Source organism: Panthera onca, chromosome C2 (assembly GCF_046562875.1).
Source record: "Panthera onca isolate mPanOnc1 chromosome C2, mPanOnc1 haplotype 2, whole genome shotgun sequence".
NCBI classification, from domain to species: Eukaryota; Metazoa; Chordata; class Mammalia; order Carnivora; family Felidae; genus Panthera; species Panthera onca.
In genome coordinates this window covers 104,775,617-104,801,527 of record NC_138347.1, presented here as the reverse complement: position 1 = coordinate 104,801,527, position 25,911 = coordinate 104,775,617, and the positions used below count along the sequence as shown (strand labels likewise).

The window sequence follows — 25,911 nt, the reverse complement described above, 5'->3', positions numbered from 1 at the left end:
AGATAGATAGATAGATAGATAGATAGATACACAGATATATAATGGAATGTTACTCAACCATTAAAAAAAATAAAATCTTGACATTTACAACAACATGGATGGATCAAGAGTATATAATGCTAAGTGAAATAAGTCAGTCAGAGAAGGACAAATACCACATGATTTCATTCATATGTAATTTAAAAAACAAAGAAAAAAAGAGACAAACAAAAAAACACTCAAATATAGAGAACAAACTGGTGGTTGCCAGAGGGGAAGTGGGTAGGGGGATGGGTGAAATAGGTGAAGAGGCTTAAGGGTACGCTTATCATGATGAGCACTGGCTAATGAATTCCTGAGTCATTATATTGTATACTTGAAACTAATATAACACTGTATGTTAATTATACTTGAATAAAGAAAAAAGAAAAAGTGAAGCTATATATTGCTGAGACCCCACCTGCTATTGCAACCTGACAAGATTGAATGTAATTCTATATACCTGAGTAGCTTTGCCTTGGAAGACATTTTAGTTATATAATGTGATGATGGATTGGACTAATTATTAGTGACTAGAGTGACTCTGGTAAAGTACCAGTGTCTTTTCACTCATTTTCAATACAGTATAGCACTGTCATTGTTGGTAAGATTGTAATATTGATATTGACGGACAAATGTGTTGGAAATATCTGAGTTAAAAGCCTCCTATCCCAAGGCCCCTGACTGGCTCAGTTGGTTAAGTATCCAACTTTGGCTCAGGTTATGATCTCACTGTGTGTTCGAGCCCTGTGTTGGGCTTTGCACTAATGGTGCAGAGCCTGCTTGGGATTCTCTCTCCCTCTCTACCTTTTCTGCACTTGTGTTCTCTCTCTCTCTCTCTCTCAAAATAAATAAATAAACATAAATTAAATTAAATGAATGAATAAATAAATAAATAAATAAATAAATAAATAAATAAATAAATGCCTCCTATCCCTAGTCCACACTGACTCCTCCAAGTTTTAGGCATATTCATACAGGTACTATTTTTGAGAATGATCCTTTTGCTATAAGGGATCTATGGTCAAAGACCAGGAGTGGCCTGTGGTGTAAGAAATAATTTGTTTGGTCTTTGTCCCGAGTTAATGGACACAAAACCCTTGGAATTTCCTGAATGATGGGAGTGTCACTGTTACACTAATGAGGTGACTTTCAGTGGGCCCCTAAGATAGTTTCAGGATAGGGGCTGGTGACCAGAAAGATCAAGCACATGATTACGGGTTTGGGATGTTCAGCTCTCCCCCTAACCCTGACCTCTGGAATGAAGACTGAGTTCAATCACATGGCCAGTGATTTTTGTAATTGTGTCTAATTAGTCATGTAATAAAAACAAAACAAAAAAACTCTGGACACCAAACTTCACTGAAGCTTCCTGGTTGGTGAATATATGGATGTGCTGGGAGGGTGACCACTTTAATTTCATGAAAAGAGGGCATAGAAGCTCCTAGACAACTCACTATGTGTATCTTTTATAACAAAACTGTAATCATAGATATAGAAACTTCCTGAGTTGAGTCATTCTAACAAATTATTGAAGCTGAGAGAGTCATGGGAGCCCTTGTATACGCAGCCAATTGGTTAGAAGTAAAGGTGGTCTGGGGATGCACCAAGACTTGCAGCTGACATCTGAAGTCAAGGCAATCTTGTTGAGGACCCTTCCCTTAGCATCACAATTTAATTGCAGTACACTCCATTGGGGTAAAAAACAGATGGACTACCAACAATCGAGAATCTCTGTAAGTGATCAATATTATTTTACAAATTAAAATTCATGGCCTTACCACAGAATATTCAATTCACAGTTCCACAGTACCAGAATGTTTGGTTTCGATCAGAATTTTGTTTTTATTTTTTAAAGTAGGCTCTATGCCTAACACAGGTGAGATCAAGAGTTGTGTGCTCTATCAATAGAGCCAGCCATGGCCCCTCCCCCAAATCTTTGTATCCAGGGTTGGAGAAATCTCTTAAAGAAACCACATTTGTCAGAAACACTTAATTTGAGAGCTCAGCTAGCTTTCAGTCTGAGAATTTCCCTGAACTCCTGAGGGAAGTTTCCAGAACTATCTTTTCCATATCCCCAGCAAGCCCATTGATTTTTAGAGTTACATTAGGAAAAAGAATACATGCAAATAAGATGCAGTCCATAAAATAATTACTTTTTAATTGGATCACCATTATTATAGCATTAATTCTAATTTTTCTTTTTGACAGCTGTTAACAATGATTTCTCTTCCTAACTGATAGCTGAGGGAAATAACTCCCTTATTGAAATGGAGCAGATATTTTGAAATTAAATATTTTCCATAGATTATCAAGAGTTGGTTTTAAGACAGACAAAACATTTGTTTGGAAACCACAAAATATTCAATGAGATCATGTAAATTTTAAAATTCCGCTATATAAAAATGAAACCTTCGGTAGGCTGTAACAGCTCAATTTCCCTCCAATTTATCTCCAAAGCTACTTAGCCCTGGTCCTTACTTCACATGCTCTGATTTCAGGTGAATGGGTATTTGGTACCCATACTCCTCTACCTCTACCACATTCTTCACCTATACATTGTCATTCTACCTGCCCAGCTTTCTCTAAGATATTACTCTATCAACCATCCCCATTTTCTCCTGGACCTTTACCTGCACCTTTTTGCCTGATTCATTTTGAGCACTACAAACACTTCAAAGTTACCTTCATTCAAAAAAAAAAAAAAAAATCTTCCCTACTCTTGAATAATCTGTTAATTCCTTGCCTCTCTTAATGCTAGACTTCTTGAAACAATAGGCATTTCAGCTTTTACAACCCCTATCCACTGTTCAACTTATTACTATTTGCTGTTCTACCTTACTACATGATGCAAAGGCTCTTGCATGGATCACCAATGACCCCTATGTTTCCCAATCAAAGAGTCTATTTTCAGTTTTCAAGAGTCTACTTTTAGTCTTTACCTCCCAGCAGCATTGGGTGCTCCTGACCATCCTCTTTCTTGAAACTCTTATGCAGGCTACATATAACACTGTTTTCTCCTGACCCTCTCCTATTTTGGACCACCCCTCATTCTCTTTTGCTAACTCCTCCTTATCTGGTGACCCTTTCTTCCAAGCTTTTGTTTTAAGTCACCTTTTCACAGCACATATTTTCCCTGATTTCATCTACTTTCATGACATCAATCATTATATAAATAATGATAATTCAAAGTTCTCTATTTCCAACCTCAGCTTTACAACTTGAAGTAGGTCAAGTTGTAAAAATTATAGATGTTGTATTGAAGCAGCCAAGAGCAAATTCTGCCTCTGCCCCCTCCTTTGTTTCACCAAAGGCTTCTTCTAATCTCACACATGACAGTGGTACAAAGAAAAGTGTTCTTTTCTCTTTTAAAAAGATTTTCAGGGGGTGAGGGGAAGATTGTTGGGAGTGTTTTGGTGATTCTCTTTAAGTGATCTCCAAATTACTCCAATCCAAGATTCATCCCCAATGGAGCAATTTCATATGATCAAACATGCAAAAAGTTTACAAAAATGAACAGACAGAAATGGCATGAAACGACAGTGGCATGAGTAGTCAGCCAAAGAATTGAACAAGTTATACAGATCATAAAAATGCCAAAATAGGTATGACATGATAGGTAAATTCCAGAGGTCACACTTATAGTATATTATTAGCTGTTAGTAAATCTTAGGAATGTTGAGTTTGAGGTCACTGGCTATATTCACAGAGGAAATAATTTTGTAACAATAAGTTATGTTTTAAAATTGCCAACTTTGCTCAGAAAAGTTAAAAAGAAAAATACAATAACAGAATTTTTAATTAAGCATGGCAACAAAAATTTTTACATTTTGGCTTCCAATAAAAAAATGCTTTGGGCTTTGCTAAACCCATTTTCTTTTCATAGCTATACAAACTAGTAACTTCTTAAAAATAAAAGCATTCTATCCTTTGATGACTGCACATATTACAAAGAGACAGAGGTATATGGATGGACTTGCATACTTCTTTCCACAACTGTAGGTGGCCCTGATCTAAGGGAGGCTGGACCTGTATTTTAGTGTTAGTATGTAGCAGAAACTGGTAGATAGAACAACTAAGGAGTTGGGGGCTGAAAGAGTTGCTTCTAAACATAAGTAACTGCTCTCTAACTTCTACTCTCCCCTTATCCAGACATTTGTTTCAAAGAGTCATCCAGACTAATATCATAGCCTATCTGTGCAAGTGTTTGAGGAGAAGGAAGTCAAAAGCAGTAGTATCTCCACTACTTAATCAATCACCCAAAGTGGTAGAATACTGTACTTGGTCCAAGAATCCTGCTTATAAAGGAGCTCCCAAATTAGGAAGGAAGCACTGTTTTTGTATGTGAATGGCCCCCCTTGAAGGAAAATTTCATAGGTTAAAGATTCTAGGTACTTCACTTGTGCTTTCTATAATTAGCACATGCTTCTATTTAACCATCAATGAATACTAGCTTCTTTTAAAAGAAACATAAGGAAAATATTTTCCTACTCATTTTACATCAGTTTACAATAATAATTTTATCTTGGTCTTTTTGATTTTCTGTTTACAGCCAAACAGAATTGCATGATTATCTTCTTCAACAATCAAAATTTATGTAAGTAAAACAGATAATTTATTGGCAAATAATCCATATTTCTGAAAATGTTGATAATTCTTTCTAGCTCTAAAGTGCTATGAATTATCAAAGTATTAAAGAGTAATGAAATATGTTTCAGATATGAATTAAATATAGACAAATTCAGAATAGGGATGTCTGGGTGGCTCAGTTGGTGAAGTCTCGGACTCTTGATTTCAGCTCAGGTCATGATCTCACAGTTGGTGAGTGTGAGCTCTGCACTGACATCATGGAGCCTGCTTGGGATTCTCTCTCTCCCCTCTCTCTCTGCCCCTCCCCTGCTCATGCTGCTCGTGCTTTCTCTCCTCTAAATAAAATGAATAAATAAATAAATAAAATTCAGAATAAGGTATATTCAGTTGTAAATATAAGTTCCATATTACAGCTTCTATCTAAAATATGCAGTGTTGAACAAGAAAAGTACAGACAACTCAATGATCACTGGGATTTTCAAATTTAAGTTTACTGAAGAAAAAAATCTGACCTCCAAGTTATTAACAATTAGTCATCGTAAATGTGTCTGCTATCTAGATACTATCTTACTTGATTCTCTTTTTTAGCCAGAAAGGAAGTCCTTCAAAAATAAAACAATCACCAAATGTCCTCTCTCAGAGAAGGTCTAAGGCATGAAGACACAAACTCTGTTTAGGAGAATTATATTTCTACCAGTATGAGAAGGCATGGGATCTGAAAGTACTGAAAATTAAAAAGCCGGAGTTTCTTAGCTCCTGGATTAAGGTTTCCACAGCATGAACTAACAAAATTAACCATCACGTCAGATTTTTTTTGTAACATGTCACAGTGATAAACAACATTTGGCAATATGTACCAAGAGAGAAAAACAATTATTTAATGTTTTTTCCACTAGGCTTTGGGAATAACTCACTCTTACTCTTACCGCACTGGCTCTGCTTCCTCTCATCCATCCCTAAATATTGATGTGCTCAGTCTTTGGTCCTTTCTCTGCCTATACTTACTTCTTGGATGATTTCTTTCAGTGCCATGGCAGCATCTGTATACCAGTGACTCCCAAATTTGTATCTCTAGTCCCCAACTCTCTCCTGAGTCCTAGGCTTGTCTATCCTACTGTTTACCCTCCATTCCTGCTTGAATGTCTGAGAAGCATTCAAACTTACCATGACCAAAATATAATTCAGTTTGTGGACCTCCTCTAAACTTCCTCCTTCTCCATCTTCCATCTCATTCATCCAGGACAAAAATGCGTGCCTCTTCTCTTTCTCTCATCCAACATCCCTACCATGGCCAAGTCTTTATATGATCTGGTTCCTGCTTATCTATCTTTCTGTCCTCTCCTCCCACTCTCTGCCTAGCTCATGTTGACCTAGTCTCATGGACTTCTAGCAGTTCCTTTTACATGCCAATCACCCCCACCTCAGAACCTTTGCACTTGCTTGTCCTATAGTCATTCCCTTACCTCACCTCCAGCATGCTCTATTCTGTTACCTTGCATTTTCTTCACAGCACATATCATTAGCTGACTACTTATTATAATTTGTATGTTTATTTGTGTGTCTTATTCACTGTTGTATCTTCAACTTCTAGAAAAATACCTGGACATAGCAAGTACTCAGTATCTGTTGGATAAATGTCATTGAGATAGAGCAATGCCCTAAAAAAATCGTGTCACTGTACTATGGAATTCCAAAACATCTGACATATTTATATTTTTTTATAAATACTAATGGAATCTATATTTTTATATGAAAATTTTAAATTCATAACTTTATTCTATTTAATTAATCCAAAATATATATAAATATAAAAATATTTATAAAAATATACATACATATAAGCAAAATACATAGCACAATGAAACACAATATTTACTGTATTTACTGTTACCAAATGAAGGAAAAGGAACATTTTAAAAGATCACAAAACTTAAAAAGTAACAAGACATTTTTAGGACTCACAATCATGAACTCAAACTCTCTACCAACAACTACTAAATATATAAAGATTTATTACTTACCAATAAGCTTTGATGTTGTGACAGTACTTATCTGTTCTATCAATTGGGTATAATATGTCAACTTTAGTTCTTTAATTAATTTATGCTTAGGACAAATAGGAAGTTCATAATTCTTTCATATAAAGTGAATATATTGATAGATGAGAAAATAAAAGAAAGGAAATTTTACAGTGTTAACAAATTTCATGGAAATGTGACATGGAAAATTATAGAAATACACTTACTTTTTTCATCAGCTTTGTCTTTTATTGCTATGGTATCATTACTCAGAGATACAGTCTGTGCATTCAGAATATCTGTTCTGATTCCAGGAAATTTTGGAGAAGAAATGAACCGGCCTTCATAAGAATATAAATAGATACCACCACCATCTACAAGAAGAAAATGTCTAAAAAAAAAAGAATAAAAATACATTCTCAAATAGAAGCTTACTCTATTTTCATTTTTATATGAGAGAATAGTGTATTCTTTGGAAAAATCTAAATCAAATTTTTTTCCTTTGAAAATTTATGAACATTGCAAAAAACAATTCAAACAACAAAGAGAAAGCAAAAGATCTCTTGCAATTCTATCTCTAAAGAGATAACTTATGGCAAAGTATGGGTATATTATAATTTCATTTTATTAAGTCATTGCTTTTTAAAATTTTTTAAATGTTTATTCATGTATTTTAAGAAAGAGAGAGAGGGCAAGGGAGGGGCTGAGAGAGGGAGAAAGAGAATCTTAGGCAGGCTCCATGCTGTCTGCCTGATGTAGGGCTTGATCTCACAGACCATGAGATCATGACCTGAGCAGAAATCAAGAGTTGGGCGTTTAACCGACTGAGCCACCAAGGCACCCCTATTAACTCAGTCCTGATACACATTTATTTTATTTCAAATTATTCACTGTATTTTTTTTGTTTTTATTTTGTGATGTTCATTTTCACAAGAGACAGAGTGTGAGCAGGGGAGGGGCTGAGAGAGAGGGAGACACAGAACTCGAAGCAGGCCCCAGGCTCTGTGCTGTCAGCACAGAGTCCTACCCAGGGCTTGAACTCACGAACCATGAGATCATGACCTGAGCCGAAGTTCAACGCCTAACCGACTGAGTAACCCAGGTGCCCCTAAATTATTCACTGTTTTAAAGAATGCCTAGTGTATACACATTTCTGTATGTCTACCTTATTTCCTTAGTATAACTTCTAGAAATGTAATAATTGGATGAAAGGGCATATACTGAAACAATTTTATTTTTTTATAAAATGTTTTATCTTGAGAGAGAGAGAGAGAGAGAGAGCGCACAGGTGAATGGGGAAGGGGCAAAGAGAGAGAGAGGCAGAGAGAGAGAACCCCAAGCAAACTCCATATGTCAGTCCAGAGCCCTACACGAGGCTTGAACCCACAAACCATGAGATCATGACCTGAGCTCATGACCAAAATCAAGTCAGACACTCAACTGACTGAGCCACCCAGGCACTCCTACTTAGAAAATTTTAATCTTTATTGTTAAACTGCCCTTTGAAAGGCTGTAATAATTTACAATCATACCATTGCTATATTGGAATGCCTGTTTCCTCAATGCTGAACACAGTATTACTTCTTAAGATCTTAAGTTCAAAAATTTAATATCCTTGATTCAGAACTATTTCTTGACCCAGGAATTGTTCATTGTTCTTTCTTGCCATGGAACAAATATATACATTTTAATTAAATTAATACTTGAGTACTGGTATGTAGTTTATTTGATTGAAGGCTTTGGCCCTTACCCATTAGTGTATGAAAACAATATTTGCTAATGTTGACAAATGATACATCATATTAGTATAAATTCTTTCTTTGTTTCAATACTAAAACCTTTTTCTATCCTGAATAAGACACTATAAGTTTTTAACCTCCTTGTGAGTAAACAGTTTTCAAGGAGCAAAGTTTTCTCAGTACAGAAATAAGACAAGCCAATAGGTGGTAAGAAAATTATTCTTTAACTGCCTAATTAGTTATGCCATTAACAAATGCCTTTACTAAGAGCATATTCAATAAATACACTTATAAGTAATGTGTAAATGAATAAATTTGGAACTATTTGAATAAAAATAATTTCAGAAATATGGTGTTTTAGATAGCTGAAATCTTACCTTTTTAAGTGGCAAAGATGTCTTTTTCATATTAAAAGTTTATGATATAACTAAATAAAGAAATATATTTCAATTTCATTAAACAGATGGTACAAAATTTGACACAATTTTCTTGATCACTCAAGGTCATCAATATGATGACCATACTCTTCAGTAACTGTTTAACTGACAGCTTTGGTATACAAGAGAATCTGTTCATGCATCAGAATAATGAAGCTATTCAGCTATACAGTTCTGTGCTTTTAGTTTTCTCTATGCTGCTTGCCAGGCAGTCACTTTTCTTCTTGTCCTTGTGCCAGCCTCTAACAGCCTACGAGCATTCCCCTTCTGGTTTGCTATTTATAAAAGGCCGTGGGCTAGAAAACCTGATAACAACACTATTAAGAGACTGCCTAGGTGGTGAGTAAAGGAATAAGGAATAAAGTACACGGTTTTAGTGCAAAGATTTCACAGGTAGCTATATTAGGTAATTGTTGATTCTATTTTCAAACTTTATTCCAGGTTTCATTGGATTGTAGCTTTCTAAAACTGATGGTTCAGTAGGATATCACTGTACTTGATTGATGACAGTTTTCACGAAAAAGTGTGGGTTCTTGAGCCATAGCTATTTCAACCTTACTCTAGTTTGTTGGCCTGGTGTTCTATAGTCCTGTATACACTGAAAGTGTGGGTAAAGAATATTATTTTTGAAACTTCAGGTCACAGCCTAGTAGTGGCTCATAAAATCAATGTGTTTCAACCAATATTTAAAACCAAAAACAAGGGGCGCCTGGGTGGCGCAGTCGGTTAAGCGTCCGACTTCAGCCAGGTCACGATCTCGCGGTCTGTGAGTTCGAGCCCCGCGTCAGGCTCTGGGCTGATGGCTCGGAGCCTGGAGCCTGTTTCTGATTCTGTGTCTCCCTCTCTCTCTGCCCCTCCCCCGTTCATGCTCTGTCTCTCTCTGTCCCAAAAATAAAAATAAAAAACGTTGAAAAAAAAAAAAAAAAAAAAAAATTTAAAACCAAAAACAAGAACAAAGGGGCACCTGGATAGCTCAGTCAGCTAAGCATCTGACTTGATTTTGGCTCAGGTCATGGTATCACTGTTTGTGAGTTTGAGTCCCGTGTTGGGTCTGCACTGGCAGTGCGGAGCCTGCTTGGGATTCTCTCTTCTCTCTCTCTGCCCTCACTCTGTTCTCGCTCTCTCAAAATAAATAAATAAACTTAAAAAAAAAAAGGTTTTTTTAAAACCTTTTTTTTTTAAAACCTTGTTTTTTTAAAAAAAAGGTGTTCAAAAAAATGAACACCTTTTAAATTTCTCAATTAAAAATTTTAGTGTAGTAAATGCTAATATATATATATATATAAACTTATATATATATATATATATATAAACTTATATATATATATATATATATAAACTTATATATATATATATATATATGTGTGAAACCTATATATAACCCTCAAGAATTTTTTAAGAATGTAGAGAAATTCTGAGAGCAAAAAGTTTCAGAACCACTGACCTAACAGCTTATTCTCTTACTTTTTCTTCTTTAAAATAAATAGAAACAGGGGCACCTGGGTGGCTTGGTTGGTTAAGCGTCCAACTTCGGCTCAGGTCATGATCTCACGGTCCATGAGTTCGAGCCCCACGTTGGGCTCTGTGCTGACCGCTAAGAACCTGCAGCCTATTTCAGATTCTGTGTCTCCCTCTCTCTCTGCCCCTCCCCTGTTCATGCTCTGTCTCTCTCTCTGTCTCAAAAAAAAATAAACGTTAAAAAATAATAAAATAAAATAAAATAAAATAAAATAAATAGAAACAGACTGACTCCAAATGACTAATATACCATTCTGTAAATGACATGCTTTATACAGTGTTTTACTGCAATCTGAAATATTTCAACCCCAAATTCAATAGTCAAACAAGATAAACAAATTACCTTTCTGCCTGCAGAATTAAACTAACAGTTCCTTCTTTTAGATCAAATATAAGAGGTGTATTCCAGTTCTTCGTACTAAAAGACAAATAAAAAGGACACTTATTAACATTTAAAATACCAAATTCTTTTTATAAATAGATATGTATTCATTTTAAATAGCGTCTTCAGTTTCACAGTAACTGTATATATTTCTATTACAGCACTTGGCACATTGTTCTGAAATCATTCACTTACATGTCTGTATCCCTGACTAGAAACCAAATTCTGTGTAAGTAGTAAGTACTCAGTAGTAAACATTCAATAAATGTTTACTCTAGGCATCACAATATGTGAATTGAGGAATTGTAAGTGCAAGTTCTGTCATTTATTAGCTATGTGGTTTGGGCAAGTCATTTTATGTTTCTTATCTGATACAGTAGCAGCATGGCACGGTGAGGAAAGGATGAATTTTTGGCTAGACAGATCAGGATTAGCAATCCAGTTTCACCACCTATTGTCCATATGATCTTAATAAGGTCAACCTCCCAAGCATCAATTTCCTTATTTGTAAATTGAGATAATGACGACTCAAAGTGTCTAGCTAACTGCCTGTTATATACTAGATAGTGAATAAAGAGACATTATAATAACAATTAACATTATGAACATGAATATTTTTCCTGTAGGTCTCCCAGTGTCATTGTTGGGCTAAATGAAGATTTCTGTGAAGCATTCTGTAAACTGTAAAATACTATATAAATGTAGGCAATGATCATACTTATTGAATAAATTGATAAGTAAATAAACAAACAATTCCTTTAGTTTTTATAATAGGGATTCAAAGATAGGAAATGGGGAGAGAACATTTAAAACTGAAAGACTCACCCCAAATAATCAAAGTTGCACAATTTAAAATATTTTATCATTCCTATATATTCTGACTTCCTCTCAATTACTTTCATGGAACCAATTCTTTAAATCAGATTAAGTCTCATATTCAGATCCAGAAAATGGGGGAAGGGAAAGGCTGCAGTAAGTGGGCGCACTGGTGGGAAATTAATATTGGCTAATGCAAAGAGTCTAATACCTATTTCAATAAGTAAAGGCATGCGCAAAACAAAACAATGAATAAACTATTAATAATAACTAGGCCTGGGGTCACAGGTATGATAAAAATATGTGCTTTTGTACATTAGAAAAAATATCATAGCATGCTTCATGTACATAGTCATTAAAACTAACCTTCATTCTTTGGTAAGAATAGTGATTGTGGATTTTTTTAAAGTCCCCTTGCAAAATATCTGAGAGTTATGACAGTGGAGATAGGTATATATATATATACCTGCCACAGAAATATAAGCTCCTTAAGCCACACTGTCAAATAGAGTAAGAGTATTTTCTATACAATGATATGAAACTTCAAATGAAAATTTAACAAAGAATACTTATATATCATGTTCCTTTTTCTGGAACTTCTTTTCATATAAACCACTATACTGCTTACATGTTTGTTTTAAAAATTATATTTTTATTACTAAAAAAGGGCAACAGTTATTAAGAACTTGGACTCAAACCCTAGCTCTTCCTTTAGGAAAGAAGTAATCTGATCTAGAGTGAGTTACTTAAATACTCTCTGTGTCTTTCAGTTTCTTCATCTTGGAAAATGGGAACGGTCATACTCAACACACAGGGTAAATTAGACCATGACCAAAAAAGATAGTATAATAGAGCTCAATAAAAGATAGTTTTTGTTATCTAAAATACTAGTAGGTTTTACAATTTAATGAAATATATTTTGGTGACGATCAGTCTCAGCACTATCTCATTCCCACTACTGCTCCCTGGTATTTCACTTTCAGAAATATTTTGTGCCTTAATAAATGTCTTGACAAGAGAGGGGAGGCAAGACTAACTTATAAAAGAATAAAAGCAATCTTATATTCTGTCACATATTAACTGGTATATGAAGATTAGGGTGACAAAAAAAAGTAAAGAGACAAAAAAAATTAAATAACAGCTGCTAAACTTTCAGTAAATATTTTAAAAAGCCACCTCTGATGCAAGTAACACATGATATTAATCCTCCAGATTCAAACATTCTGTCATTGCCAATAAACTAGCAGAATAAACCCCTCACATGGGGTGGTTAAGAGACCTACTGTCTTCAAACGAACCCTAAACTGAAGAGATCTTCTCTTTTTGACTCAACCCCATGAAAATTAATTATTCACATTACTATGTGCGCTAAGTGATTGTGAAATTTCTTCACATCCGATAATCCCTTCCCTATATATCAACTGTTTAACTAGGTATCTTTCTTGACTTTTCCCAAAGTCATACTGTTGTTCACTTTCATGTAAGAAAAATATTTCCCTTATATTGAGCTGCTTATTTCTTTATCCCCTCTCTTCTCTGCTTCTCCCATTTAATTCTTCCAGGCTTGGCTGCTGTCCTAAGTTGTACATTCTGATTAGTAGTAGACTTATGTATAGTGGGTGAGAATTTTTAATAATTAATTATACCAATTTTTATTGTTGATAAAACTGTATACCTTTGTCTTGCACATTACTGGGCTTAGGAATTCAAGACACTACTACCCTTCATGTTTTTTGATTCATTAATTTATCCAAAAACATTTATTTACTAAGTACCTACTACATGTTGAACACTAGGTGTATAGATGTGACTAAGACACATGTAGTCCCTATCTTCAATTTTATATTCAATGATTATAACCACATAACGTTACAAATAGAAGCACAAAATGTAAAAAAAAACAGTCCCTAACTATTCACAATTCTTGAAATTATCAGAGTGGTTACATTAGTTTTCTGGATAGTTGAGAAGTCAGCTGGTGGCATGCTAGAGCCAGCTTGTACCAAGTGGTGTGTTTTCAGGAAGTTTATAAACCACATATTAAAAGCTATTATTGGGGCACCTGGGTGGCTCAATCAGTTAAGCCTCTGACTCTTGATTTCGGCTTAAGTCATGATCTCACACTTCATGGGATCGAGCCCCACACCAGGTTTTGTGCTGACAGTGTGGAGCCTGCTTGGGATTTTCTCCCTCTCTCTCTGCCCCTCTCCCACTGGTGCTCTCTGTCTCTCTCAAAATAAATAAACTTAAAAAAAAAAACAATTATTTAAAATTAAATTATATAAACTTATACTTAACATATTATATTCAAAAACAAAGATAATAATAATCCAAACTTATTCCTTCCAGATTATTTTATTACATTTTACTATTATCTATGCACTTGAGATTATATACATCTGTTGTGTCCATATGGTGGCAATTCTATATAACGGTTTGCTACTATGCATCTCTTTTCATTTCAGCCTTCAGTGACATCATAATGGTAGCTTAAACTGGCCACGGTAGAAGTATTTACATTATAGAAGTAGGTAAACACTGCAAATTGGGTTTGTTTGTTCATTTCCAGAAAGCCAGTTCAACACTTTTCAGCACATATTGAGTTACACTTTGAAAAATACCATGTATATTTGTTTTAGGCATAAGTTTCTTGGATGTACTGAATTATTCTCCATTTTCAAATACAGGTAGATTGAATATATTTTCTTCCATCATTTCTGGACAACTTTGGATTATCATTATGAATATCCATGATTACTTTGGGCTATGATATTAAGCTTGAATACTTCCTTGTATCCCTATTGAACATCTTTCAGCCTATTGTCAGGCCACTAACTGTCCCTTCTCTTCCAGTGGTTAGGTGGGTCTTTTTCCCACCATTTATCAGCTGCTCCTCTGGGTTATGAAGTTATAGTTGTTGTACTAAATTCCTTAGAACTGTGAGTAAAGTAAGAGTAAACACTATCTCAGAGAAGGTATTTTCTATCATAAAAATGATTATTAACTGATGCACAAACTTTATTAGATCTATTTTTAGTGCTCATAGCTCATTTTTAAACCATTTCTTGGTTGGGAGTTAAGTTTGGAATAAGTGAGGTTTTAAACAAATTAAGTTTAAACCAACCCATGCTGATGTGAAAGCTCGAAAATAAATACCTCATCACAGACAAAACTCTGGATTTTTAAGAAATGCAAGATGCTTACGAGAACACATAACATTGAAGAGATGTTGAAACAACTAAGTGTGCATAGTTCAAAGATGCTTTAATCACTCTATCACGGAATTCCAGTAAATCCACTGCATCATTAAGAACGTTACGAACCTAAACAAGGAAAAATGAAATACCAACAAACAACATTAAAATACATCAAAATTTTAACCAGGTAAATTAGTAAGATTTTGAAGCATAAAAAAATTCAGGGGCACCTGAGTAGTTTAAGCATCTGACTTGATTTCGGCTCAGGTAATGATCTTGTGGTTTAGGTCATGAGATGGAGCCCTGGATTTGGTTCTGTGCTGACAGTGTGGAGGCTTTTTGGGATTCTCCCTCTCCCCCTCTCTCTACTCCTCCCTTCCTTGGGCATGCATGCATGCATGCACACACTCTCTCAAAATAAATAAATAAATGTTAAAAAATCAACCAACAAAAGAAATACACATAAAATGTCCTAGAAATAAGTAGAAATAAGTATATTTCTAACCTGAAAGCCAATCTGAATGGTCTAGCAATGGAGAAATAAGGTGAAAAATGCTATAACATTGAGATATAGCTATATATATACGCATAGAAGTTGGAAAGAGATTGTATGATTTCTGCCCCAAACAGAAAAATACCTTCTTAGGGCTAGGTTTTACTTTAAAATTTAAGTTCTAAAAAAAAGAGATACAATAATTTTAAAAAGTCAAAATGGAGTAGGAGGTATTAGTAAAGAAACCAACTGCACAGTCAAGCTGCACAGAGGGGCACAAGTATTTCCACATGTAAAAACACAGAGATAATGTATAAGAAAGCTAAGCACCAACTAACAAAGATTTCACCTATAATAGTCAAACTGTTAAAAAGTCAGTAACAGAACAAAGTTTGCAAGGATTTTAACACTTGGCAGTATCTGCTAACAACCTTGATATTAATGGGACAATCTGCAGCAAATGAAGAAAAATGTTGAGCAAGTTAAATTTATCTAATCTTTTGTCGATACCAGAATGGGGAAGACACTGTAGCAAGAGGTAAAAATAGAGAAAAAGAGATTAATTGTACCTATAAGTTAGCATTTCTTTAAATTCCCCTCAAAATATTATCATCTTTCTAAATATAATATGACAATTACAGTATTAATGAAGAATGAATGGGTATGGAAAAAAAGAAAGATAAAGTCAAACTTCTTTTAACTACTTCTTTAAAGCACTTCTACCTATAAGGCATATTGTATTTTTATTATCTGCTCAACTCCCATACTCACCAAACTAGTAAAACTGCTATAACCATGATGGAGATAGCAACATTACATATACATATATTCCTTGACCCAGAAATCTTACTTTTAGAATTCTATCACAAAGATAAATAAGCAAAATTATGAAATAACACACACACACACACACACACACACACACACACACACACACACAGACAGTACCACTAATGTCTTTAGAAACCAAAATTTTCTTACAAAAGAGCCATAAGTAAGAAATTAAGAGTAAAACTCTATAATCTTAAATTTGAATTTGAAACTTCAGTATACACTCATGATGTATTTTTATCTGTCAAAAACAAATACACTTTGGGGCTCCTGGATGGTTCAGTTGGAAGAGCACGCAACTATTGATCCCAGGGTTTGAGCCCCATGCTGAATGTAGAGATTACTAAACAAACAAACAAACAAGCAAACAAACAAAACAAACACATTTTATCTAGAAGTAATTATCAAACCAGCAGCAAGGAGCACACCCAGCACACACCAGGATTATGGTCTCTAGATAACATTTCCCTCCCAAAAGGAGCAAGTCCTTCTTGTAAAAATTGTTGATTCCGAGTCTGGGACAGGAAATATATGAGAAGCCTATAATATCTTATCAGAAATACAAGCAAGTTATTGAAGTCATCTCAAAAGAACATAGGAGCCAATTGGTCAAAGATGGGACCATTTGAACATTAAATAGAATAATGACTGCAACAGATTGAAACACAACAAAAATGTTAAAATCTGCAAGTTTATAATGATAACATCAACAAACAATAACAATAACAAGATACAACAACAACAATAAAAACAATAACAAGATTCATTGGGAAATCAACTCATTATCTGAAGAATGGTAAATACAGAAAATACTTCAGAACTGTCTCAACTCAGGGTAACCAAATGGTTGAAAAGGCAAATGTCTTATGGGAGAACTTTACTAACAAATCCAGAAGGAATGATAGAAATACAAGACTATCATTTTGCAAATCCCAATGAAACATAGTTTTAGACCAGTATTATCAATGGCTACTAAAAATATTAAAGTAAAAGCCCAATGGGCTTTTCAGGCTTTTTCTTCATGATAGATGAATCAGACTCACAACACCTGGAGACACTGATTCATCCTAACATCACTAAAAGAGAGATAAATAGACATGTGTGTCTCTTGATGTGATGCAATAGGAAGTCCACAGCATTACTTACAAAGTGTTCTTTATACTTATCAAGGTTCTCAATCTAATAACCAGTCTACAAGAAATACTGGGCCTAGATGAACATGTTTAATGGAATCATCCCATAGAGATGCAAACAGGTAAATGTGAAAGTTTTAGCAAAACAAACCACCTGGTTTCTTAAATAAACAGATAAGAACGAGGAGAAATTGCTTCACATTTAAACAGACTGAAGAGACAAATTAGCTAAATGCAATGTGGAACTTTGTTTCCTGATGTAAACAAACCAACCATCTAAATATATATTTAGAAAATAATTGGAGAAGTGGGACCTATTATCACAGAAAGATATATTTAGGAAACAACTGGAGAAATGTGAAATGCTACCATGGTTATGTTAAAATAAATTTTCATCTTTTAGACACTTTTTGAAAGTCTTAATAAAAAAGAGTAATGCTAGACTAATGGTAAAAAAAAAAAAAAAAGACACTGATATGTTTGCTTCACTCTTGAATGAGTGGGGGAAATGACTGCAAAATGAAGAGTAGTCTGATGGTAGGTGCTTTAAAGGAGCTGGGGTTGTTTTGGGAGGAAGAAATTATTGTGGTCTGAAATCAGCCATGACGGATAAGGAAGACTCTCACCTAATCTCCAAACCCAGTAATACATGGCAGAAAGAAGAAAAGCACTTCTACTTGAAAAGGCTGTGGAAGTAACACCAGTCTCAGGAATCAGCCAGTTTTTACTTGGAACAAAAATGTGAAGAGTGCTTTCAATGAAAAGGCTGGGTTGTGTCTGCAAAGCCACAGATGTGTGCTGCAGGTTGCATACTGCTCAACTCCAGGGGTCTAGAATAGGTCCCCTAGAACTAAGCAGACCATGACTGTAGGTGGTGACTCTGTGAGTCTCTCTAAGTCCAAGGCTTTTTTAGGTCTTTCACAAAGGGGAGACTACAACTACCTTACAGATCCCCATGCTCTAATTTTAAAGAGACCTAGATCAGCCCACTTGTCTCACATCAAGTACTTTTAGTTCCATTAGCCAGCAGAGCCACCCTGCTGAGTGAGAGCCACTCACTGCCTTTGCCTCCCTGCTTCTGGACCAGGAGTCAAGCACATCGGAGACATCACACTCTCCATTTTTGTTCCATCTCTGGACCTGAGAGATGTTTCCCTTGTTTTTGAGTCCAGATGAGTCTTTTTAAAAATTACCTTTAAATATTATATTAAATAGACATATATTATTGATCTCTGTGGAGCCATAGATATGTCTCTTTTTCCAAGTGTGAACTTATGACACCATCATAAGCCTAGGCTCCCAGAGACCTTTTTAAAGGTCCAAAATACCAACCTCTCCTAGAAACATTTTAAAGCTAATGGAAGAAAATGAAAGTGTTTTTTTTTAATGTTTATTTATTTTGAGAGACAGAGAGAGACATGGCATGAGTGGGGGAGGGGCAGAGAGTGAGGGAGACACAAAATGCAAAGCAGGCTCCAAGCTCTGAGCTGTCAGCACAGAGCCTGACGAAGGGCTCAAACTCACGAGCTGTGAGATCATGACTTGAGCTGAAGTCGGACGCTCAGCCAACCTGAGGCACCCAGGCGCCCCCCCCCCCAAATTTTTTTTTTAAGTAGGCTTTACAACCAGTGTGGGGCCCAATGTAGGGCTTGAACTCGTGACCCTGAGATCAAAACTTAGACAGTTAACCAACTGAGCCACACAGGTACCCTGAAATGAATGTTTTTAAAGGAAGTTATATGTTAGTTTCTTTATAGCAATATGATACGTAGTGAAAAAAACTGGCTGTTAATACAAGTTTAGGAAAATTCAATATTTAATAATACAATTGTATAGGCCTCTGCCATTATTCAAATTACAAACAGATTTCTTAAAATTCATGTTTGCCTAAAGCTTCACATGGGGGAACTCCCTTTTTTGTGAATCTGGAACACTAGAACTTAAACAGGAATAAAACATCCCAGCTATAATAACAAAACTAAAGACATTCTAGTAATTACGGTTATAATTTCAAAACTATGGTGAATCCCACATCAGAAATGTCCTGTGCCAAATTTTAAAATGCACCCGTTTACTCTGTTCAATTCAGGGAAGTTCCAGGATTAACTTCTTAATACTTGTGTCACCCAATACTTCTACCTGACCACAATATTTAGACTCCTCAGATTGACATAAATCCAAAAATTCTGTTTCCACATTTGTAAAATACTCATTTAATCCTATACATAGATATAATCATAGTAATAGTTACCATTTATTATTGTTTTACATATATCGACTCATTTAATCCTCAAAATCACTCTATTGTTAACTCTTACCTTTACAAAAGATAAGGTGACTAAAAATCAAATAATCTTGAATTATAGCAACTATTAGGAGCCAAAGCTGTGCCCCATGCTAAACTGAGTGTCAACAGAGAGAGAAAAGTAAAGTTGAAACTTGAGAAATGCTTCATCCCCACCTGTACCTTCTCCCTTCTAGGTACTTCCTCCTAACGGAGACATCAACTATCTCTTTCAGAAAGAATCATCCATTAAGATTCAGCCTGAAGGCAAGGGGAAGAGGAAGAAAACTCCTCACTCTAGGTTACTGTACACAGAAAAGTTGAGGTCCAAGGAGACAGGTAAGGCAATGAAGCATTGCTGGTAGCAACTGCCAGGTCAAGGTCTACATGTAACAATTAGGACTCAACATAATCTCTGATTTCTGAATTAATGAAACACAAATCAACCAACAGTCCACTAAGCTTCTAAGGAAATTGTAAAACGCTAAACCAGGCAAACAAAAAATGTGATTGTTCAGTCCCTGTGACAATCTGTGACCCCATCTTACAATAAAACTAATGGGTGAATAAAATGTATAGTCCTCAGAAAGGGAATTCTCCCAAGTAGGAGATCTTCCCAGAAAAGCATACCAGAGTTGCTAAATTAACCAAGCAACTAACTCTACTGCAAAGAAAAAGAGTTCTCAGTATATTCCTGGCCAGCTGGATTTTAGCTATGGACCTGGTCATCATAGTGTGTTGTTTTCTCTCTCCTCTTTTCCAAACTGTTTTCATTGCAGCTGTTCCGTTTTCCCTTCATTAGTGTAAGTTAGGAATATGGGGAGAGGGAGGAGAATAATTAAAACTCACATTTATTTATAGTTTTCTAGACCAGAGATTTAGAACTGAATGGAATAAGTAGATGAGTCTAAATTATCTTCTTTTAGGGAGGGATGTGTTTGTTTTCAATTGCATACAGAATAGCTGCATTAGTTAGTAGTGCATTTCTGAATTATATGTATATGAATAAGTGTAAGTATATCTGGTAGGTAGCTGGTAAGGTGGTGGTCAGTGATCTCTACCTATTGTTATTCACATCAGTGTAGAAGTCTCTCCACTTGTGTACGGATAGGATCTAGGAGCTTGCTTCTAGTGAACAGAATATGGTAAAAGTGATGAGATGCTACTTCTGAGTTCAGGTTATAAAAAACTGTGACTTATGGGGTGCCTAGATGGCTTAGTCAGTTGAGCATCCAACTCTTGGTTTCGGCTCAGGTCATGATCTCACAGTTTCGTGGGTTCAAGCCCTGCATTGGGCTCTGTGCTGGCTCAGAGCCTGCTTGGGATTCTCTTTCCCTTTCTCTGCCCCTCCCCCACTCAGATTGTCTCTGTTTCTCTCAAATAAATAAAAACTTAAAAAACAAAACTGTGACTTACATCTTGCTCACACTTGCTCTGGCCCTTCTCACTTGCTTGTTCTAATAAAGCAAATGGCCAAGTTGTAAGCTGCCCTTTGGAGAGGCTACATACAAGGAACTGTAGGTGGCCTCCAGTCAACAGTCTAGAAGAAACTGAGTCTCTCAGTTCAACAGATCATGATAAACAGAATCCTGCCAATAACCATGTCAATGAGCTTAGAAGCAAATCCCCCCCTAGTTGAGCCTTCAGATGTGACTAAAGCCCTGGCCAACACTTTGACTGTAGCCTAGTGAGAGACTCTAAGCCAGAAAACCTAGCAAAGCCATGCCTGGATTCCTGACCCACAGAAACCGAGAAATAACAAATGTTGTTGTTTTAAGCCACTATGTTTTAGAGTGATTTATTATGCAACAATACATAACTAGTCAGTAGGGTTGCTAAACAGCCGAAGGATAAGCCATAGCAGATAAATGTTGGTTTTTGTCTTCCCAGAATCAAATGCTCTTTTCTGGTAAATATGCCTTGGTTTCCCTCTGGGGAACCATTCTCTCCATTATTCTCAGTAACCAAGAGGTTTAGATGGGGTTGATTCATACTCCCCTCCATCTCCCAACTAAATACTCTAAACCTAGACTTGACACATGAGACCCAGTGCTGAGATTTCTGTTGAAATTACTGGAAGGAGAAAAAGCACTCTTCTTGATGGATCTTAAGTTTATAGAAATATCAAGGCCACCAAAGAGGGAGAGGTTTTGTTAAAAAAAAAAAAAAAAAAAAAAAAAAAAGCCAATACAGAGAAAAAGAAAGTCAAGGAAGAAAAAATGATGAAATCTTGTTATTTAAGACTTTGAATTCAGTAATTCCTCAAGTCAGTCCATTTCTTGACTTCACATAAAGAAATAAGCTTCTTTCTTCATTGCTTACCTTAAATCAATTTGAGATGAATTTATGGGGGAAAAAAGAGATTTTCAACTAGGAGGTTCCATGAAAAGGGGGACCAAATTTGTTCTCATCACAATTATATTTCCCATTGCCTAGTCCAATGCCTGGCAAGTAGGGATCACTCAATAAATATCTAGTGAATGAGTGTATGAAAGTATTTTAAGAAAAACCACTGAATAGGCCCAATTTAGCAAAAATGCAATACAAATGTTTTATAATCACTGAGAAAGTAAAAACAATAAAAACAGTGTTCTAGTTCTAAAATTTTGAAAGATTACTTACAAACATTATTGTAAGTACAAAAACAATTTGGATTAGATAAGTCATTTAAACACCTCCACTGCTCATTTTATCTCATGTAAAAATCCTCTAATCTCTAGGATGACTCCTTTTTATTATGTAAGAAGAACTCCTCTTTCTAGATATATTCTCATCTTGGGGCATTTTTGAAATTAAGGCTAGAATTTATTTAGCAATACTATTAGCTAATCGCCCCCCATGCACTATATGGATAAAATAATTATGTCCCCAAATCAATTGATTAGAACTCACAAGGCATCTTTTGTCATATACACAACACTATAAATAATGCTTTAGTTCCCAGGTTAATTAACAGAAATACCTACTTATATATAACATCACCTAGATCCAATAACTAATTTACAGGAAATACAGAAGATAGAGGAGTATGTCAAACCACACCATAGGGACACAATCAATAAAGTCCAGACTGTGGTAAACTCTGCTGGACAAACAATTTGGTTCCTTCAGCAAATAAAGTGCAGGGGTAAAACCAGAGATGGAAGGGGAACCTATATATTAGGAAACTTAAAAGACATGTCAACCAATTGCAACATGTAAACCATTTTGGATCCTGATTTCAAAACAAACTTTTAAAAATGTGACACGTGGGAAACAGCTGAAAATTTGAACACTTTCTGCATATTTGATAATATTAAGGAATTATTATTTTTAAGGTATAATAATGGTATTGTGGTTATGTTAAAAGAGTCCTTCTCTTAGTTGTATACTGAAAATTTCACAGATAAAATATGATATCTGAATTGGCTTCAAAATAATTGGGGAAGGAGGAAAGTAGATATGGACAATGCCTGGGCCAGGCTTGGTCATGGGTTGGTTGTTAGGGCTGGGTGATGAGTACACAGTGATTCATCACACTATTCTGTCTACTTCTGCATATGTATTAAATTCTCCATAAAAGGGGAACCTGGGTGGCTCAATTGGTTAAGCATCCAATTTCACCTCAGGTCATGATCTCCTGATTTGTGAATAAAAGCCCCATATCAGGCTCTGTACTGACAACTCAGAGCCTGGAGCCTGTTTCAGATTCTGTGTTTTCCTCTCTCTCTCTGCCCTTCCCGCTCACTCTCTGTCTCTGTCTTTCTGTCTCTCTCTCTCTCTCTCTCTCAAATACAAACATTAAAAAAAATACTCCATAATAAAATGTTTAAAATTTTAAAAATAAGTAAACAGAACAAAGAAAAACTATAACATACCTAATTATTACAAATCTAGTGACCATATTATCCAAATAAAAAAATCTGGATACTTAGGCTAAAGAACATTTGAGTAGACTTAGAAATTACAAGATACATGCTTCCAAATAATTATAATAGTCTGAATTCTGAATATGAAGACAGAGGCAATTGATACAATAGGAGGAAGAAGAGTTAGAAGGTACAGTTCTCCTTTCTCTGGCAGAGGGTTTGCCATTGGTACATTGTCTCTGGCCTCTTCCTCGTATCTTTTGTCAACTAACTTTTAAAATATTTGTTGACCAGGCACCTGGGTGGCGCAGTTGGTTGAACATCTGACTCTTGCTTTTGGTTCAGGTCATGATCCCGGAGTCGTGAGGTCGAGCCCCCCTGTCGGGCTCTGCACTGAGCATGGAGCCTGCTTAAGATTCTCTCATTCTGGGGCTCCTGGGTGGCTCTGTCAGTTAAGCATCTGACTTTGGCTCAGGTCATGATCTTGCGGTTCATGGGTTCAAGCCCTGCGTGGGGCTCTGTGCTGACAGCTCAGAGCATGGGGCCTGCTTCAGATTCTGTGTCTCCCTCTCTGTCCCTCACCCACTCTCACTCTGTCTCTCTCTCAAAAATAAATAAACATTAAAAAAAAAAGATTCTCTCATTCTCCCTCTGCCCCTCTTGCCCACTTACACTCTCTCTCTCTAAAATAAATAAATTAAAAATTTTTAAATTTATTTGTTGAGCATTTATTATATGCAAGACACTGGGCTTGAGTGAAATAACAGTATTGTACACTTAAGAAGCTTATAGTGCATAGATAACCCCCCTACTGGAGTTCTCTGACCTGAACAACATTTCCCTCAACTTTCTACTGCTACATCCCAACCGTCCTGTCCTTTAAAAAAATTTTTTGTTTAATCTTTATTTATTTTTGAAAGAGAGTTTGAGTGGGGGAGGGGCAGAGAGGGAAGACACAGGCTCCAGGCTCCAGGCTCCAGGCTCTGAGCCATCAGCATAGAGCCAGACATGGTGATCAAACCTACAAACTGTGAGACCATGACCTAAGCTGAAGTTGGACACTCATCCGACTGAGCCACCTAGGTGCCCCCCAAACTTCCCATCTTATTTCACTCCAAAAGTACCTGTTTTTCACTTCCTACCTCCCAATAAGAATTTCCCACTGTTTTCCTACTTTGGCTAGCCTTAGGTAATTCTTAAAAGGAAAAAAAAATTTTGTAAACAGGTTAAATAAGCTTATACAATTATAAATTAATAAAATAATGTAACCCTGACAGTGACTAGCAGGCTAGGCCTGCCATGGGGTCAGGTCCAGGAGTTAAATCTAACTTATTGCAGCTTCTTCCCTCCTTCCGGAACTGAATCCACATAGTCCCTAAATGCTTCAAGTTTCACCATCCCTGCCTCAACCCCATAACCACAGTAGCTGTGGGCACTCAGGTTCTGTATCAGTGAAAGGTTCTTATATTATGTCATGAAAAAGTCACCAATGGCATTGGTGAAATATATTTAATATGACTGAATTTTTATAAACTTGGTTTAAATACAATTAGTGACGATAACTCCATATTCTGTAGAGTGAGCTAATGTGAAAAGAGGCAGGTTTAATCAACCATGGAACATAATCATACCTGCATGGTCCTTCGTTTAGTTAACGTTACTTGAAAATTTTTCCACTCCCAACGCTGCTCCACCACATGTGCAAAAACAACATGCCCATTTCCACAGGCTCCAGCGATCTGAGTGCCATCAATTGACCACGCGATGTTAAATATACTGCCGGTGTTGGGCTTTTCCAAAGCATATGACCACTGGGGAAGAAAGAATGAGAGTAAAATCAATTCACTGGGAAAAAAAAATTTAAAGGAGTTTTAAATTGAGAATACATTTTAAGATAATTTTTTAAAAGAATGTGGTTTATCCTAGAATTGAGAAATTTTTTTCTTGATAATTGTGTACTGAACAGAAGATACAGATGTAATTTTTAAAGTACACTGTAGAATTATATGATAAAAGTGTATAAAATCTCTCAAGAACTGCAAAACACTCACACTGTTTCCATTCACATCACTACTTTTAAGTAATAATGCTGAATTGGTAAATAAGAAGTCTGTAGAAAAAAAAAAAAAGACACCTTACTTTTCTTAAGGACCTCTATAGTCCTTACACTGAAAGGCTGATTATAATATATCAATAATTTTATGTCACTAAAAATTGAAACTGAAGACACAATATAACTAAGACATCTCTGACACACATTTTAAATCATGAAAGAATAGGTTAATGGACCTTTTTTTTCTTGTTTTTTCTTTCATAATGTAGTAATATAACCTCTTCTAGAATCTACTTATCTCTCTGAGAAAGTTATCTAAAGGTATCAAGAAGCATCATCTAAGACAAAGGAGACTTACGTGTGTGTGTGTATGTGTGTGTGTGTGAATAAGACAGTCAGAAAAAGCCTTTTAAAAGATGACATAACATGCATTTTCTTTCATTTTTCAGATGCAAAATATGTATTTGCTAGAAGGATGATTTATTTATTTGACTAAATTTGCATACATTCCCTTTCCATTCTTCCAACCTTACAGCTTAAAGTCAAATTGAATC

At 35.6% G+C, this 25,911-nt stretch overlaps 2 protein-coding genes across 7 annotated transcripts in view; one reads left to right on the top strand and one right to left on the bottom strand.

Annotated features, from left to right (window-relative positions):
• CC2H3orf80 (chromosome C2 C3orf80 homolog) overlaps positions 1–7,055 on the top strand; it is an 80,634-nt gene extending 73,579 nt beyond the window's left edge. For 2 of the 4 annotated variants that reach the window (XR_013549790.2, XM_078432205.1), the window contains 2 exons: positions 4,571–4,615; positions 6,941–7,055. Coding sequence is in view for 1 of the 4 variants with exons in the window: in XM_078432205.1 (XP_078288331.1) it covers positions 4,571–4,615; positions 6,941–6,983 (88 nt within the window). In the remaining 3 variants the exon portion in view is untranslated. Of the gene's footprint in view, positions 1–4,570; positions 4,616–6,940 lie in introns of those variants that run through there. The other 2 variants (XR_013549784.1, XR_013549776.1) reach the window with 1 other exon arrangement.
• The window catches only part of IFT80 (intraflagellar transport 80), a 140,894-nt gene that overhangs the window by 29,835 nt on the left and 85,148 nt on the right, over positions 1–25,911 (bottom strand). For all 3 annotated transcript variants that reach the window (XM_078432198.2, XM_078432200.2, XM_078432199.2), the window contains 4 exons: positions 24,936–25,115; positions 14,723–14,841; positions 10,664–10,738; positions 6,854–7,017 (listed from right to left, as the gene is read on the bottom strand). In XM_078432198.2, coding sequence (XP_078288324.2) covers positions 6,854–7,017; positions 10,664–10,738; positions 14,723–14,841; positions 24,936–25,115 — 538 coding nt within the window. The remainder of the gene's footprint in view (positions 1–6,853; positions 7,018–10,663; positions 10,739–14,722; positions 14,842–24,935; positions 25,116–25,911) is intronic.